Genomic DNA, 17,389 nt, shown 5'->3' with positions numbered 1-17,389 from the left:
TTCTGACCAGCACGGCCACAGATGTGGCTCCTGGCAAGCTCTGGGGGTCTCATGAGGAATCGGGTGACTCTCCATATCCTCCGTCTGGGATCAGGTAGGGATCCCACAGGGCTGGCAGGGGTTTTTGCCTGCTCCAGGTGACAGATGTGGGTCAGGGATCTGCCATGAGGTGGGGGGAGCTTACCCAAGAGCCTGACCCCAAAAATGTTTCACTTTCCCTTGGGCTCTTTATGCCATGTGTCCCTCACTCTGGGTTCCCCTTCAGTCCTGTCCTGTAGTGTTCCCCTCTAATGTTTCTCACTATCACAGGGTCTGACTGGGGTGGAGGTCAATTTCTGCAGTGGGTAACCACTCCCAGGATTCCTCCTTCAAGTCCTACAATTCCTACTCCGGTCTCTCTAGTGTCTCTAGGCCATTGGAGCACCAAGCGATGCCTGTGGCATGGAGCATGTACTGCTGACACCAAGCTCACCTCTTGCCTGCAACACCCTAAATTAACATAAGCACAATCCTCATGTCCTTGCATTTTTCTCCATGGCCAAGTGTGGTGGTTCAGCCCTAAGCTGTGGCTGAGCACCACCAGCTGCTCTCACACCACACCACTCCTTGGAGGAGAAACAGACAGAGCCCCGGTGGGTTGGGATAGGGACAGTCTACAGATGAGCACCCCAAAAACAAAAGACTGGGACGAAGTGCACACACCCCATGATAATACAGGGCACTTTGCCAACCTGACAAGGTGATAATGCAATCATACAAGAACCAACCCTGCAGCTGGCTGCACTCAGACTGCCCAGGAACCAGAGCCATGCTGACTGGCCACTGACCAGCCCCTTTTTAGGGGGCCATGCTGTCAAGTGGTGTGGAAAACAGCCCAGGGCAACTCAGCTCACCTGTGCTGGCCCCTTGGAGAAGTTAACCCCATCCTGGCCAGAACCAGGACATTATCCACCCCTTTTTCCACACCATCTGCATCATGCCCAGATCTTACATTTTCAGTTGATTTTGGAGGTTCATCATATATCATTTATACCATCTGCCATGGACTGATTTGTTACACACCAACAATTTAGCAACTATCTTCACCTAGAATTAAAGCCCCTGGGGGTACACACTGGACTTCCCCATCCTTTAGCATCACCAAGTACACCCAGGTCCCTGAGCAAAAGCAACCCACAAATGAGTTTCCCTTTACCTGAAGCAGGAACAACACGAACTCTCTTCCCCAACAGGTTTTTCATGCACACTGCAGGGACTTTATCCCCTTCTATAGTACCTGGGAGTTTGGATTGGGCAAGTTGAGCTTGACTATTAAACAACCTGCTGTTAACTAACCATGTGGCTTTGGGTAAATGCATATCCCAGTTTTTTAGGGTCCCACCACCCATTGCTTTAAGAGTAGTTTTTAACAGTCCATTGTACCTCTTGATTTTCCCAGACACTGGTGCATGGCAGGGTCTATGACACACCCATTTGATGCCATGTTCTTTGGCCCAGGTGTCTATGAGATTATTCTGGAAAGGGTTCCATTGTCTGACTCAATTCCTTCTGGAGTGCCATGCCACCAGAGGGCTTTCTTCTCAAGACCCAGGATAGTGCTCCAGGCAGTGGTATGTGGCACAGGAGAAGTTTCTAGCCAGCCAGTGGTTGCTTCTACCATTGTTAGCACATACCACTTCCCTTGGCGTGTCTGTGGGAGAGTTATGGAATCGATCTGCCAGGCTTCTCCATGTCTGTGTTTCAGCCATCGTCCTCCATACCACAGAGTCTTTAACCACTTGTCTTGCTTGATCGAGGCACATGTTTCACATTCATGGATGACCTGTGACCACAAGCCCATCTATGTCCATCTGTGTCATTTCTTCCTCGATGGCCTGAGGTGTCATGGGCCCAACACCTATCAATAATTCACCCCTACTTTGCCAATCAAGGTCTACACTTCAATCTTAGCAGCCTGATCAACCTGCTGGTTGTTATGATGTTCTTCAGCTGCTCGGCTCTTGGGTATGTGGACATCTACATGAGGAACTTTTACATTCAGGTTCTCTACCTGGGCAGAGATGTCTTGCCACAGTGGAGCATCCCAGACGGGTTTGCCTCTGCACTGCCAGTTGCTTTGTTTCCCTTGCTGCATGTGGAAGGGGCCTTCCCTTTGAACATCCAGCCCAGCACCAGCGGTCAGGGTGCCAGGAGGAGCTGGGCTTCAATCCCAGTCACTTCTGAAGCAGCTCAAACCCCTTCATATGCTGCCAGTATTTCCTTTTCTGTTGGTGTGCAATGGGCCTTGGATCCTCTGTAGCCCCAACTCCAAACCCCAGCGCTCGGCCTCAACTCTCCCCTGGTGCTTTCTGCCAGAGACTCCAGGTAGGGCCATTCTCCCTGGCTGTGGTGTAGAGCACATTCTTTACATCTGGCCCTGTCCAGACAGACCCAAGGGCTACTGCATGGACTGTCTCCTGTCTGATCTGTTCAAAGGCCTGTCACTGCTCAGGCCCCACTAGAAATCCTCCTTCTTCTGGGTTCCATGGTAGAGAGGGCTGACAATGAGACTGTGGTTTGGGATATGCATTCTCCAGAAACCCACAGTGCCTGGGAAAGCTTGAGTCTCCTTTTTGTTGGTAGGAGGAGACATGGCTGCTATTTTATTGATAACTTCCATGGGGGTCTGAAGATGCCCATCCTGTCATTTCTTTTCTTGCAAGAAAGTGTGGATAGGAAAGAAAGAAGGGGGGGAGAAAGAAGGGGAAATGGGGGAAAGAAGCAAATGTGTGAAGAGAGGAAATAAAAAACGAGAAAGGTAAGTGGGGGAGGACATTTAAAAAAGATGGAACAGGGTAAAACAGGGGATAAGGATATGCAAAAAAGGTAAAAAAAATAAGGTTAAAAATGTAAAAGAAAAAAATATGTTTGAAAGATGAAAAGGGGAGAATTATTTTTTAATTTTTTTTATAAAGTAGGCAAAACATGGTTATAAAAAAAGGAATAGGGTTTAAAATGAAAGTGGAAAAAGATAAAAAAAGAATAAAAATAGAGGGAAGAGGGAAATCTGGAAAAGGCATTTTTCTCCCCAGTGAGTGGGGGCCACCCCATCCTCCCTCACCCTGGGGGCTGGGCGGGTTTGGGTCCACCCTCCCCACCTACAGTAGGTGCGCAGGTACCGCGCAGCCCCGCTCTGCGCCAGCGCGTGTAGGGGGAGCTGGAGGGTGTCGGGCAGGGGGAACCCCTGGACCCTGCGCAGCCGCGGGAAAGTGGAACTGGCGGCGGAGGCGGGGTCTGACCTCAGGGCTTGGGGGCTACTGCAGAAGGAATGTCAGGGCAACAAGTTTTTCCTTCTTTTGTCGTTTTTTTTTGTTAATATTTCAAGCTTTGTGTCTGACTTGGGCTTTTTGAAGTTTAGTTCATCACTTTTAACTGTATTTCTCACCTCATGGTTTGTTGGGTTTTAAAAATTTATTCCTAAGGTTTTATTACTATGGGACTTCATTTTTTCCTTGGCTTTATTTTGTTTTAAAATTTATAATTTGTTTTTTCTTTCAAATTTTATTACTTAGCATTAAATTTTATTTCTCACAGCTTTTTTATTTTCTCTTTCTATTTCCTTTGAAGATTAGTTCTTTGGTTTTTTGGTTTCTTTGATTTTTCTTTCTTATTTTGTAAAAAAATCATTATTTGATTTAATATTTTTACATATGTTTTATTTTAGTTATTTGGGGGTTATTCTAGTTTAGGTTTTGTTCATTGCTTGGATATTTTTAACTTCCCTTCTTTTTTTTAAATTGTAGTTGTTTCCTTTGTATGTTGGGTCTCTGTTGTGGGTTTTCCCCTTCTTTCATTTTGGTTACTTTGGTTTAACGGTTTAACTTTTCAAATGTTGTCACTTTGAGGCCTCTTTACAGCCTCTCTGTGTGCACCCCCCAACCTACACCCCCAGGAGGCAGCTGTCACCAGGAGCTCTCCTTACAGGAGGTCACCATCACTGCACCACTGAGAAGCCATGGCACTTCTCCAGCCCCTCCCCCGGCCCTTCCTGCAGGTAGGACCCCCTCCCCCGTGCTCCCATTTCATCCCTGGGGCACCTCAGTGTTCTCCCCAGTGGTTTTTGCGGGCCAGGAGGGCTCCCCAAGCCCTGACCTGTCTCCTGATGCTGTCGTTCCCTGGGAGCTCCTGGCTCTGACCCCCAAAACTCCTTTGAACAGAAATCCGGTGTTTTCTCCACATTTTGGGGGTCCTGCATCCATGCCAGAGGATGGCAGTGGGCTTCCAGGACTCATCCCCGTTGGAGCGGGGATACCCAAGGGGATGGTTTGTGTTTGGCCTTCCTGCCCCAACCCTGGGGACAAACAGCATTTTGTTCCCAGGCTGATGGGGGTGACACCAGGAAAGGTGAAGGTGCTGCCTGTGCTCATGGGATGGTTGGGGGAGAGGGGAGCCAAGCTGAAATCTTGTTGGGTTTCCCTTCTCCAGCTCCCTCATGGAGCTTCTGCTGTTCATCTGCACCCAACAGCCCTCAGACACCCGTTCAGGTGCTCCAAGTATCCCAGCCTGGGCAGGAGGATGCTCTTCTGGCAGGTGATCTGCTGGTCCTGCCTGGGAGCTGGGGCTCAGCGGCTCTTCTGGGCTCACACTGCCCTCTCCTGACACTTGGGGGTGGAGATGTTCCCGGGGCTCCTCCAGCCCTGAGACCTCGAGTTGTGGAATCACAGAATGCTCTGGGTTGGAAGGGACCTTTAAAAGCCATCTAGTCCAACCCCCTGCAGTGAGCAGGGACACCTTTCACTACAGCAGGTTGCTCAGAGCTTCAAGCCTGACCTTGAATGTCTCCAGAGATGGAGCCTCCACCATCTCTTTGGACAACATGTGTCAGGTTCTGGAAAGGGACTCCAAGTTCTTCCCTGAGCCTTTTCTTTTCCATGATGAACCACACCAGCTCTCTCAGCCAGTGTTCATAGGAGAGGTGCTCCATCCTTCGATCATCCTTGTGACCTTCTCTGGACCCACTCCAAGAGGTCCATGTCCTTCTTTTGTTGAGGGCTGTAGAGCTGGAGTCAGTACTGCACTTGGGGTCTCAGCAGAGCAGAGCAGAGCAGAGAGGGAGAAGCACCTCACTCCATGAGCTGGACACACCTCTTGTGATGCAGCCCAGGATGCACTGGGCCAAGTCCTTTTCTGCAGGGCTGCTCTCTATCACTTCATCGCCCAGCCTGTATTGGGAGCGAGGATTGTCCCAACCCAAGTGCAGGACCTTGCACTTGGCCTTCTTGAACTCCATGAGGCTTGCCTGGGCCCACCTCTCCAGCTTGTTTACGTCCCTCCAGATGACAACTCATCCCTCTGGCATGTAAACCCTCTGCTCAGCTTGGTGTCATCTGCAACTTGCAGAGAGTGCACTGGATCCCACTGTTGATGTCACTGATGAAGATATTAAACACCACTGGTCCCAGTACGGGACCCAGTTGTGGGTCCAGGAGGAGAGTGAGCGAGGTGGAAAGTTGACTCCCATTCAGTTTCTGGGGCAGTTGGGGTGGATGAGGAAGGCTTTGCACTTTGGTTCAAGTGGCTTTAGAGTTGCTGGGTCATAAGTTAAGGGACAGGGATGGCTGCATGGATGCCTCTGTCCCACTGGGATGGAGGGCTGTGGGGTTTGGGGACCGCTCAGCATGGCTCATGCATTGGCCACTCGATGAAGGGGAACATCTAGGTTCTACCTTAAAGGCTAAAAAGCCTCTTTTTAGCTTCCCACCTTCAAAACCATTTGCCTATTTTAAGAAAAAGCCTGTTCTGGACCCGAGGGGTCTCCGTACCCCCAAGGGTTTGATCCATTTGCCTCATCTGTTTTTATCGGATGTGGAGTTTCCTTCCATGATTCCCCCCCTCGTGCTCACTGTCTGTCATCACAGTTATATGATGCAGCCTTCAAAATACACCACAGTGAAGTTTTCTGGGCTGTGACAGCCCTCCATCTGGATCTAGCAATGTCCAGAGCAGGTATGATGCTCCTCAACATGAACATGATTGTTGGGGTGCTGAGGAGCCACCTGCACCCCAACCAGAAGCTGGAGAACTGGTTGGACTGGGGGCTGGACAGAATGTGGCAATCTGGTCATGCAGCTGGAGGGGACATGGCTGAAGGTGGGCTGACCTTGGGGTGTTCCCGTGCATGGGGAGGACTGTGATGGGTCTGAATTCCCATGGATCCCACCATCAATGGTGGATTAGGCTTGTAGGATGGTGGGGATGGGCACAGAGATATGCCCCAGCCTGCGTGGCTCCTGCATCACTGTGGGGTGCTTCCCTTCTCCAGGAAGGCAGGACAACCATAAGCAGATATGTCACATCCCGGGTATTTTACCCATGGGGTGGCATGGGTCCAAAAGGGATCCCAGGGTGAGCACTGCTGGGTGGTGGGGCCAGTGGCTGTGTGAGGGGCAAGGGGCAGTTTGGGGAAGGTGGGATTTTCTGGCTGTGGTGAAAATCACCCGTCCTGGTGCCCTGGAGTTCTGCACCCCACCATTGGCAGAGCTCACAGTGGGGATGCCCTGACCTGCGGTTCCCCAGCTCGGGCTGCTGGGAGAGGTGCAGGTCTGGGAAAAGCCACCTCCAGCACCTGCACCCAGGTACTGCAGCTGTATTTTCTGCCCCTGGGCTTTGGTAGGAGGATGCAGAATTTCAGCTCCTTGCCTGGCAGTGGGGCCTCAAATCCTGCCCACAGATGTAAATCTGCACCTCAAAGCCAGCAGAGGATGGGGTTTAAAGCAGCCTGGTGCATCCGGCAGCTCCTGAGCACCCAGTGAGCAACTTCCCTTTCCACAGGAGATTTGTATTTCCTGCCCTGTAGAGTCAGTAACGGATTTGCAATAACTCCTGGGGAGGGGCAGTGGGGCAGAGCAGGGGCTGCACTGGGGAGCCATGTGTGTTCCCATACTGTCCTCATGGACCGGTTTCTTCAACTGTCAGGGTGCTCGTGCTGGGGGTTTGGGAGATATTGGAGCCTCTTTGGCATGGGCAGCCCTTTGTTGCTGTCCCATCTGGGGCACCTGCGACTCCCATTGCCCTCCACTATCTTCCCCTTCCTCCTCTCCAGCACAACCAGATCTGTGGCTTTTAAGGAGCCCTGGGGATCCAGGGACACCACATCTGCTGGGGACAGGAGTAGCCAGAGTATCAGAGGCAGAGCTCAGAGCTCAACAGGTTTCACCATGCTGGGGCCAGGATGTGCCCTGCAGGGCAGGAGATGGGACATCTTCCTCCTAGACATCCCATCCTTGGGAAGCACCAGCAGGGCCATGGCCAAGCTCAATCCCATGGAAACAGGCACTGGTGGGGCTGCAGCCCCAACGCAGAGGGGCAGGATGGGGAGGCAGTGGCTGTGTTCATGCAGCCCCTGGCGGTTTATGGGGGAGACTTTCTCCTGTCCTTCAGCCAGCTGGTGGTGATGGACTGTGAGTAGAAGCTGTAAGCACAGCAGTGCAAGGTCAGGATCCTCTCAGCTTTCCTCTCCAGCACAGCCTGCCCGTAGCTCATGTATTTGCTCAGCCACTCAGTACAGTTGTTCTCCAGGTAGTGCTTCATGTGCTCAGTGACAGTCCTGTCCACCTCCTACTTCCTCTTGGTGATTTGTGCTGCTGCATCTGCCACAGTGAATGTCATCCTGTCCATGTCGAAGGCAATGAAGTCCCTCCCATCGCAGGGGATTTGCCAATACCCCCTGGTGCTATTGTCCTCCAGGAGGTCACAGCTGACTCTGCTCTGCAGTGTGTGAGCCCCCTCAGTGAAATGAGGCTGAGTTGCTGCTGCAGCCCTGGGCCTTCAGTGGGGCAAGGCCCCCCCAGCAGCACCCCCCCACTCCAGCCCTGTGTGAGGCCTGGGGAATCGGGCACTGACACAAGAGCTGCCCCCACCCTGCCCAGAGCCCACATCACTCAAGGCACCATGTAAAGCTGTGTCACACACTGAACCCAGGGCGTGGGAGCCCCTCTGGTTCTGGGGGTCTCAACTGCCATGGGGACCATGAGGGCTTTGAACATCCAGCCCAGCACCAGCAGTGGGAGTGCCAGGAGGAGCTGTGCTCCCAGCTTATTGACTGCCTCCCTCATCTCAGAGACAAGGCAGGATGAGAAGCTGAAATGTCCTTGACTGATTAGCAACAACTAAACGAGTAGGGTGGTTCCATCACCCTAAATTCCTAACACAGCCCTACACTCACTGCAAGATTAACATTAACTGTAACCATGCTGAAAACTGTCACAGAACCTCACAAAACAGGGCAGGACAGTTAGGAAAATAAAAGAAAAAAAAAAAGAAAAAAAACCTACAACAAAAACCCCACATGAAACTCTGAAACCTCTCTGGCTCTAACAGACGTTAACGACCCACTGGTTCAGGGTGTTGGTCAGGATGTTAGTACTACACAATTGACTCAGAGCTCCTAAGATTTATACTTGATGACTCAAAGAGCACATAAGCGCTCACCGATGGGAGACGAGGTCTGTCAGTCTCTGCAGAAGGTTTTGGGGAGGTCAGTGTTGCTGATGTGGGTTTGGTGTACATTGCAGATGTGCGCAATGGTGGGGACCAGGCACAAGGGACATCGGGGTCAAGGGACACCTCCCTCAAGCCCTGGGGTTTGCCCACACTCCCCAGGAGGTTTTCACACTTGACCCATCTATTTCACCCACAAACCCCAAGGGTGTCAGAGCCGGGTGGGCAGAGCCATGGGACACCAGGCGCCTGGGTCCCCCCGGTACAGGCAGGTCTGGGGGTCTCAAGGTGCCCTAGGGGAAAGGTAGGAGAGTAGGGCCGGGGTGGAGGGCAGATCTGCGACTTGGGTGGGCCAGAGGTGTCCCCAGGCTGGGAGATACAGGCGATAAGGGGCCATGGTAGGGTCTGGGGCTCTGAGGAGGGGACGGGTAGGGGGGCATTGGGGGACTGGGTGGTGCTGTGGGGGAGTCACTGGTAAGAAGCGTCTCAGGCTACCATTGGCTGGTGGGTGGTGGCAGAGCCAATCGCGGGGAGAGGGGCGGGGCTTGTGGCAAAGTTTGTCCCAGAGCAGGGCTCCTTATTCTCATGACAGCGGGGACCCAGAGTGGAGCGATGAGCGATGAGGCCAGGCCGGGCGCTGGGGCTGCTGCTGCTACTGGGGATCCTTGGCTGGGCAGCGTGCGGTGAGTGCGGGCGGGGGCCCAGGAACCCCCCTGGATCCTGTTTCTTGACAATGATTCTCCATTCCTGTCCACCGGACCACCCCAGGGCACAGAGACCCCCGGTCACAATCCCTGGACACCAGGTGCCCCCTCAGAATACTCCCCTTTCCATCCCTTTCCATCCCCTTCCAACCCTTTCCATCCCATTCCAAGATACTTCTACAGATCTGTTTCTCTTTGATGCCAGGGACACCCTTGGACCCCTCTTCATAGGAACCTTGGGTTTTTCACTGCCAGGGCCCCCTTTCATCATCACCAGGACCCCCGGCTTCTCTTCATGGGAAGGAGGATCCCCTTCTGGACACATACCCCTCCCCAACAGACACTTCCCCTTGAAGTGGCACCCCACACCCCCAGTCTGCTGCACTGGGACCCCCACCCAGGCTCACCACCCAATCCTGAACTCCAGCACTACGGGCACCCTCACCCTGCACCCCCCACCCCTCACTGACCCCTGTGTCCCCACAGAGCTCCACTCCCTGCGCTACTTCCACACCGCAGTGTCAGAGCCCAGCCCAGGAGTACCCCAGTTTATGTCCACGGGGTATGTGGACGGGAACCTCATTTCGTGCTACGACAGCGAGAAGGGGAGGGCGGTGCCCCGGGCAGACTGGATGGCGGCCAACCTGGACCAGCAGCACTGGGACTGGCAGACCCAGATTGGACAGAAAGCTCAGCAGATTGACCGTGTGAACCTGGACACAGTGCAGAAGCGCTACAACCAGAGTGGGGGTGAGTGTGGGCTGGGAAGGGGCTCTGTGGGATGGGAGATCTCCATTCCCTTCTCCCCCGTGAAGACACTACCCTTCCTCATGCTACTGCCCTGGGATGTGCTGATCCTTCCCAGTCCAGTGCTGTTGGCAGAGCGCTCCAAGCACCCCTGTTCCCCAGCCCCACACTCCATGGGATCCTTTGTGACAGATCCAGGGAGGCTTCTGGGTGCCCCACCAAGCACATTCTGGTCTTCTCCCCACCATGCCCAGCACCCCATCCCAGGCCTGGCTGCCACATCACAGCCCTCACCATCCTGTGGCAGTGAATACCCCCAGAACCAGAGGGACTCCCACCCCGTGTCCCAGCCCCTCACCATTCCTTTGTACACCCCACCCCAGAGCCAGAGGTGCTCCTACAACCCATGCCATCTCCTAGCTGCATGCTCACCCAGCATTCAGGACCCTGTCCCATCCCCTTGCTGTTCCAGGGTTCTGAGGGGCTGGGTGCCAGCTCATCCATGCCCTGGGCCCAGGTGATCTGCGTCACAGCTTTACATGATGCCCTGAGTGCTGTGGGCCCTGGGCAGGATGGGGGCAGCTCTCGTGTCAGTGCACAATTCCCTTGGGGATGACACAGAGATGGAGTGGGGGGCGCTGCGGGGGGGCCTTGCCCCACTGAAGGCCCAGGGCTGCAGCAGCAACTCAGCCCCATCTCCCTCGTCGTGTTTCAGGGGCTCACACACTGCAGAGCATGGTCAGCTGTGACCTCCTGGAGGACAATATCACCAGGGGGTATTGGCAAATTGCCTATGATGGGTGGGACTTCATTGCCTTCGACATGAATACGATGACATTGACTGCGGCAGATGCAGCAGCACAAATCACCAAGAGGAACTGGGAGGCAGACAGGACTGTCATTAAGCACATGAAGCACTACCTGGAGAACATCTGCCCTGAGTGGCTGATGAAATATGTGAGCTATGGGCAGGCTGTGCTGGAGAGGAAAGGTGAGGGGAGATGGGGACCCTGGGGAGCGGCCAGCGTGGATGTGTGTGCCAGCCCTCATTGCCACCCCCTCCCCAGAGCCCCCCACGGTCCGAGTGTCAGGGAAGAAGACCCATGGGAACCTGACCTTGCACTGCCGCGCTTACGGCTTCTACCCACGGCCCATCACCATCAGCTGGCTGAAGGACGCTGAGGTCAGGGACCAGGAGACCCAGCGGGGCAGCATCGTGCCCAACAGCGACGGCACCTACTACACCTGGGTGTCCATCGAGGCCCCTCCTGGGGAGCAGGACAAGTACCGGTGCCGTGTGGAGCACGCCAGCCTGGCTGAGCCGGGGGTCTTTCCGTGGGGTGAGTCTGGTGGCCTTGGGCATGTGGAGGGGTGGACTGGGGGGATTTCCCTTCCCCTTCTCACCGCTCTGCTCATCTTCAGAGCCGGAGTCAAACACATCGACCATCATGCTGGGGACACTTGTTCCCCTTGTCATCCTGGCTGTCATTGCCATCATTGGATTCATCATCTGGAAGTGCAGATCAGGTAAAGCCCCAGGGTGTGGGAGGAAGGCAGAGCCCAGGGGGTTGGCAGTGGCTGTGGGCACAAGCTGCAGTGCTCTAGGAGGCCCCCAAGCCTGACGGCTACACACAGTGGATGCTGATGCCTCTTCCCCTCTTCTCTTATGTGCCCTGTTCCCACAGCGAGCACGAGGTGGCAGCTCGCAGCTGTTTCTCCCCCATAGGCATGGATGGGAGCTCTGGCAGCTTGGCCAAAGGTATGACATGGGACTGAGGGGGTGGATGGGGCAGGCCCAGCTCTCTGTGCTCTCCCTTGAGTCCCATGGTCAGAGCAACACTGGGCTGCTAGTGGGAGACGCTGAGACCACCATAGCAGAGGGCTGGGGACAGGGACTTTGCCCTGGGTGACACTGTCTCTTCCTCCCATCCTTGCAGTGATCACAGTCTTACTGCTCCATGAGTGACTGGGGCAGCTGGATGTGGCCCTTGTGGTCTCACCAGCTGGAGAGGCTGGGAGCTGCCTGCAGAGAGCTGACCACACTGCACCAGCACATGGTTTGTTACTGACCATGCTTGTGTTCTGGAGCAGCTGCTGCGCGTACTGAAGCCCGGCTGCCCGGGATGTTGCTGGGCATCTCCTGATGATGGGAAATAGCGAATGATTCTTCTGTTTTTCCTTTGAATCTGCACATGGCTTTTGCTTTTGCCTTACTGAACTACCTTTGCCTTGGTCCCCAGAGGTCTTTTTTCATCTTATTTTTCTTCCCTGCACCTTGGCCACCTGATGCCACCGGTCATCACCCTGTGCCCACCTTGTGCAGGCACTTACCTTTTTGGCAGGAGAAGGGTGCAAGCACTCACCAACACCTCCTGCCTGTTCTGCAGTCTCCTTCCTTACCACTTCTGTCTGTGTGGATGCATCATGAATCTTGGGAGAGATTTTCTCTATTGGACACTGGCTTTTGGTCTCAGAAGAGTCCCCACCATTTTGGCAGAGACCCAGAGCACTTCCCTGGGCTGTGGACCTACAAGCAGACCTCGATCTCCCCTCTTTCAGTAGCAAACCATGGCCCTTGTCCTGCCACTCCAGGTCTTGGTAAAAGTCTCTCTCCATCTTTCTTGCTTCATGGGGAGCTGCAGCAGTCACAGCCAGGAAGCTGGGCCTGGACATTGCTGCCTGGGCAGACCCCCATTATGTAGATGTCCAAGAACTGTGTCCTGGAGAGCATCAAAACAAGGACCAAGGACACCAGGTGGCTAAAATTGGAGATGCTCAGGTACACCTGGAGTGGGAAGGTCATCGTGAGCTATTCGTAGTTCCATGGGCCTGTGGGACATGGGGGCTGAGACACCATGAACAGCTGGGCTCATGATGGAGGGTGGACCTGACCTGAACACTTCAGCCATCGCCCAGGTCATGCATCAAGGTTAATGATGCACCAGAATCGAGGCAGTGAAGCCTCCTGGAGCAAAGGACAGTGGACACGAGAATCCATCACCAGGGCCTGAATTAGGGCCACCCCCTGCCACTGTCCCCCGAGATCTGTATCCCCAGCTCGCCCACCTCTGTGTGAGATGGGGGTCAGACTGGGGACACAGGGACAAGGAGATTGGGGGTCACCTCCTACCTGTATCATAGCCCCAGGGCAAGCAGGTGGTAAAGGTATGAGCACCCGCCTGACAGTGGCTGCCACTGTCACCTGTGCCCGGCTCCAGGTCTCTGGTCCATACACGATGCTGCGTGGAGCGAGCGGGAGAAGAGCAGCAGCTCCTGGGCGATGGCAGCCACATGCAGCAGAGGGGATGGCTGGGGACACGGCAGGGATGCCAGTGGGGATACAGTGAGGATATGGGAGGGGATGTGATGGGGACACAGGTGGGACAGGGCTGGGAACACAGCAGGGATGTGGCAAGGAGATGGTGGGGATGGGTGTGGCAGTACTGCTACCCTGAGGGAGCAGCAGCATTAAACACCAGCCGAGCGATCTGGCAGCAAAGTCTTGTGCCTCTTGGTCTGGTTTGGTTTTAAATCGGTTGGGAGCAGCAGCGCTGAGGGACTGACAGGCTGACTCCTGTTCTTCCCTCTGCTGTCAGAGTGGATCCAAAGAATGTTTGTCAATAGGTGCTTTATAAATGAATAAATACATAAATATACAGATAAATAAATGAAGTGTCTATATTTCTATCCCCCCTCACTGCAGGGGACATAGCAGGGCACTTGGCAGGGACATGGAAGGAAAAACTGAGGACACAGCAGGGATGCAGTGGTGACATGGCAGGGACATGATGGGGATGGGAATACAACGGGGATGCAGCTGGGCATGTGGGGGAGACATCTGGGGACACAGCAGGGATGTGTTGGGGACATGGTGGTGATAGCTGGGGACATGGCAGGGACATGGTGGGGATGTCCCATGGGCATGGCAGGGATATCTGGGGATGCATCGGGGACGGTTGTTCACACGGTGTGCTGGTGAGTCATGGTAGGGATGGGGGGTGACACCGGGTGGCAGTGGGGAACTGTTAGGGATGGGTGGTGGCAACAGGCGGCAGTTGGGACCTGTTGAGGACATTGTGTGACGGGTGGTGGCAGCACCTGGCTGTGCAGGTAGGCAAGGATTGACACCAGGGGCAAGGCCACTGGTGAACTGCTGACAGTCCAGGCACGACTGTACAAGCCCTTTAGCCTCAGCAACTGACAGGTGGTGGTGTCGTTGAAGCTCCCTGGCAGACTGATGAAAGGATTCATGTGATCTCCGAGCCTGTGCACAGCGCTCTGCTGAGGGAGCAGCCCACGCTGGTGCTGCCAACCTGGCTGCTCTCCGATTGCCTCTGCCAGACCCTGAGTTAGTCCCGTGTGGCTGCCAATATGGGTAATAAAGTGCTGATGCTGTTGGTTAGACAGGAGGAGCCAGAATTCCTTAAACAATCTATATAATCTCTCATCTGAAACCCCTTTCAATAGTGCCCGTTCCATTCGGGTCACTATTCCCACCACACACAGGGAGTCACAGACCAGATGAACCGGTTCGGCTTTCCGCTTGTCACACACTCTCACAACCGCCTGCAGCTCCAGCTGCTGATTGAGGCTTGGGCTCCTTTGAATAGCAAATCCTGCCATTTCCCATGCTCCTGCCATGGAATCGCAGCCTTCTGAGCTCTTCCCCCTGCATCAGTGAACACTGGAACACCCCGAACCGCACACCCAGACAACAAGGGCTTTTCTTCTGTTGGACAGTTCTGTGCTGCTGTAGAGATTCTGTGTGGTGGGTAATGCACTTGCACTTCCCCTGTGTGGTCTAATAAAGCTATTTGCAGGGCAGTGCTGTTCCTCAAGGCCCAAGCTAAATACTCTGCTGCTGATGGAACAACAATAAATGTGGGTTCTGTTCCTGCAGTTTCTACTACGTGATTGTGGCCTTTTGCACTGACCTGGGCTGTCGCCTCCAAACACAGAGTTACAGTTCCCTTTGGCTGCATGGGCAGGAACACCCATTCTAACAGCCTTAAGGGACCTTTGTCATTAGTCCACTGCATTATAATAGCAAACACATGTTCTGTTTGATTAACGACTGTGACTCCTATGTCCCACTCAGCATCCCATCCATGGGTATCTGTATTTTTGATTTTGTTACTAATGACTTCCAGGGCCTTTTTAGCTTCTTCTGACAGGACTCTGGGTGCTCCTGCACCATCTCCTCCCTTTAGCAATGCCACTAGAGGTTCCAGTTCCCTATTCGTAATGCCACACAATGGTCTAACCCAGTTAGTATCTCCAAGCAGCTTTTGAGCATCATTTAACATGCTGACCTCAGCTGGGATCTCAATCCTTTGGGGTGTTACGGTACTTTTATCAATCTGCCACCCCAGAGATTTCCACACTGGCTCCTTTTGAATTTTCTCTGAAGCAATCTGTAACCCCTTGCTTTCCAAATGCCCTGTCAACTCATGAATCAAACTTTCAATGTCCAAGTTTGTTCCCACAATCAGTACCTCATCCATGTGATGATAAAAGATGAGATCAGGATGGGCTCTTCGTACTGGAGCAAGTGCCCAGGCTACATAAGCCTGGCACACAGTGGGTGAATTTTTCATGCCTTGTGGGAGCACCACCCAATGACACCTTTCCATGGGTTCAGTTTTGTTTACAGTAGGAACTGAAAAGGCAAATTTTTCATAATCATCAGGGTGTAAGGGAAAAGTGAAAAAACAACCCAAAAGTCCCAATTTTTAGGTCTCACGTCTGGAGGTGGCAGACCGGGCTGCGAAGCTCCCGCATCGTCCATCACGTCATTGACTTTTCTTACCTCGTGCACCAAGCGCCATCTCCCGTCCTGTTCAGGGATGGTAAAAATAGGCGAATTCCATGGGCTTGGGGAGGGCTGGATGTGTCCCTTGGCCAGTTGCTCCTCTATTCAACGTTGGAAGTGGGCAAGTTTTTCTTTAGTAAGCGGCCATCGCTCGACCCAAACGGGGGGTTGTGTTTCCCAGGTGAATTTTCAAGGAAGCTGCCCACTTTCAATGGTCGCCATCCAAACTCCTTCTGCTCTGTGCCCAGCCTTGCTCTCAGTGGATAAACGCATCCCTGAGCCTGGGGCACATCCCAACAAATGCTGCCAACCGATTCCTCAGGAGACAGTGATTTCTGGGGGAGTTGGGTGGGAGGTGTGGATGGGAGCGGTGGGTGTAGAGACCAAGTGGGTCCCTGATCCGATGGCTGACAAGGCAGCTTCTGGCCAGGCGGCTTCTGGACCGTCTCTGTGGGGCTTTTGTCCCTGTGCACAGGCTCCTTGTCAGTGTCCATCGGCTCAGGAGGTGCCGTGGGGACAACACTGACCGGTGCTTTAGTCTGTGTTTCTTTGTATCCATAGTCTTGGGGTGGGGGGTTGGTCGGTCCTGGGACTGGGGGCTCAAACCCTTTCCCAGCAGGCCGTGCCGTTGCCGCCAGAGCTTTAGCAGCCCCCGTGGCATCTGTCTGCTCCGCTTTCATGTCCTTCAGTGTGGACATCACAAGTTTCCCAGCAGCAGCAACTCTCTTGACCTTCTTGTCTCCCCTACAGACTGCATCCCATAATTTATCCCCCAGGCCTTTACCAGGTGTTTACACTGAGCACTAAGTGCAGTTGGAGTGAAACTCCATGGTCACGACACCCCCGCAGCAGACGCTCCAGCGTCGCCTCATCCCATTTTATGCCTCTTTGAAAGGGTTTTTGCTCAAATCCTGCCCATGGCCCTTTCCTCACTGGATAACTCATTCCCCACAGCTGTAACAGCCGCTCACCTTCTCAGCCCTACTGCTGCAGGGTGTTGTTCTCTCTTCTCTCCATCGTCCTTAAGCACTGTCTGGTTGCTGCAGGGATTGTTTCCAGCTGCTCTTTTCCTCTGGAGTTTCACTGGGTTCTTCAGTCGTGGGATCAGGAGCTCGTCGGTCGCAGGTTCAGGTCGTGTCGGTCGATCTCGGGATCACGTTGGGGTCACCATTTGTGGAGACCAGCAGAGAGCAACACCCAGTTCAATATGAATTTCAGGTGAAGCCGTTTATTGGGTGAAATCCCACAGATTAGAGACATTTGTTACTGCAAACGTGGCAAGCTGAAAAACTGCTACTTGGTTACACACACTGTTCACACCCCACTGATTGGTCAGTGATTATAACGAGTTCTGATAACCCATCTTATCGCTAAATATCCTTAGTTTACCTTTGATGCCTGAAAACATCCGCACACCGGCTGTTTGACCATCTTATTATGGCTGGTTCTGGGAAGGAAGAAGCTGGGTGCTGTTTGGGGAGGACAGCGGCCAGAGCAGCGGCTGGAGAGGGGCGCGGCCATGCAAATCGAGAGCAGCGCGGCGCGCACGGGCTGCTGGGAGTGCTCGGTGCGGAGCTCTCCGCCGGTTTCCCGGAGCCGGGAGCAGCGGATCCCGGCGGGAAGAGGCGGGATAGGCAGGGGAATGCGA

The 17,389-nt window shown here is 53.9% G+C and overlaps 2 protein-coding genes across 2 annotated transcripts in view; both read left to right on the top strand.

The window, feature by feature from the left end:
- The window catches only part of LOC311202930 (butyrophilin subfamily 1 member A1-like), a gene marked incomplete at both ends in the record, with an annotated part of 517,675 nt that overhangs the window by 97,357 nt on the left and 402,929 nt on the right, over positions 1–17,389 (top strand). The window lies entirely within an intron of this gene.
- LOC311202854 (class I histocompatibility antigen, F10 alpha chain-like) lies at positions 9,098–11,655 on the top strand (the record flags this gene model as incomplete). The annotated part of the gene is made up of 6 exons (XM_084277504.1): positions 9,098–9,161; positions 9,669–9,932; positions 10,645–10,920; positions 10,997–11,269; positions 11,352–11,456; positions 11,615–11,655. 6 exons carry the CDS (start codon positions 9,098–9,100, stop codon positions 11,653–11,655), a joined length of 1,023 nt encoding a protein of 340 aa, XP_084133630.1.

The sequence above is a fragment of the Gallinula chloropus genome, assembly GCF_964237585.1.
Source record: "Gallinula chloropus genome assembly, chromosome: 32".
NCBI classification, from domain to species: Eukaryota; Metazoa; Chordata; class Aves; order Gruiformes; family Rallidae; genus Gallinula; species Gallinula chloropus.
This window is presented reverse-complemented; position numbering and strand designations above follow the sequence as displayed.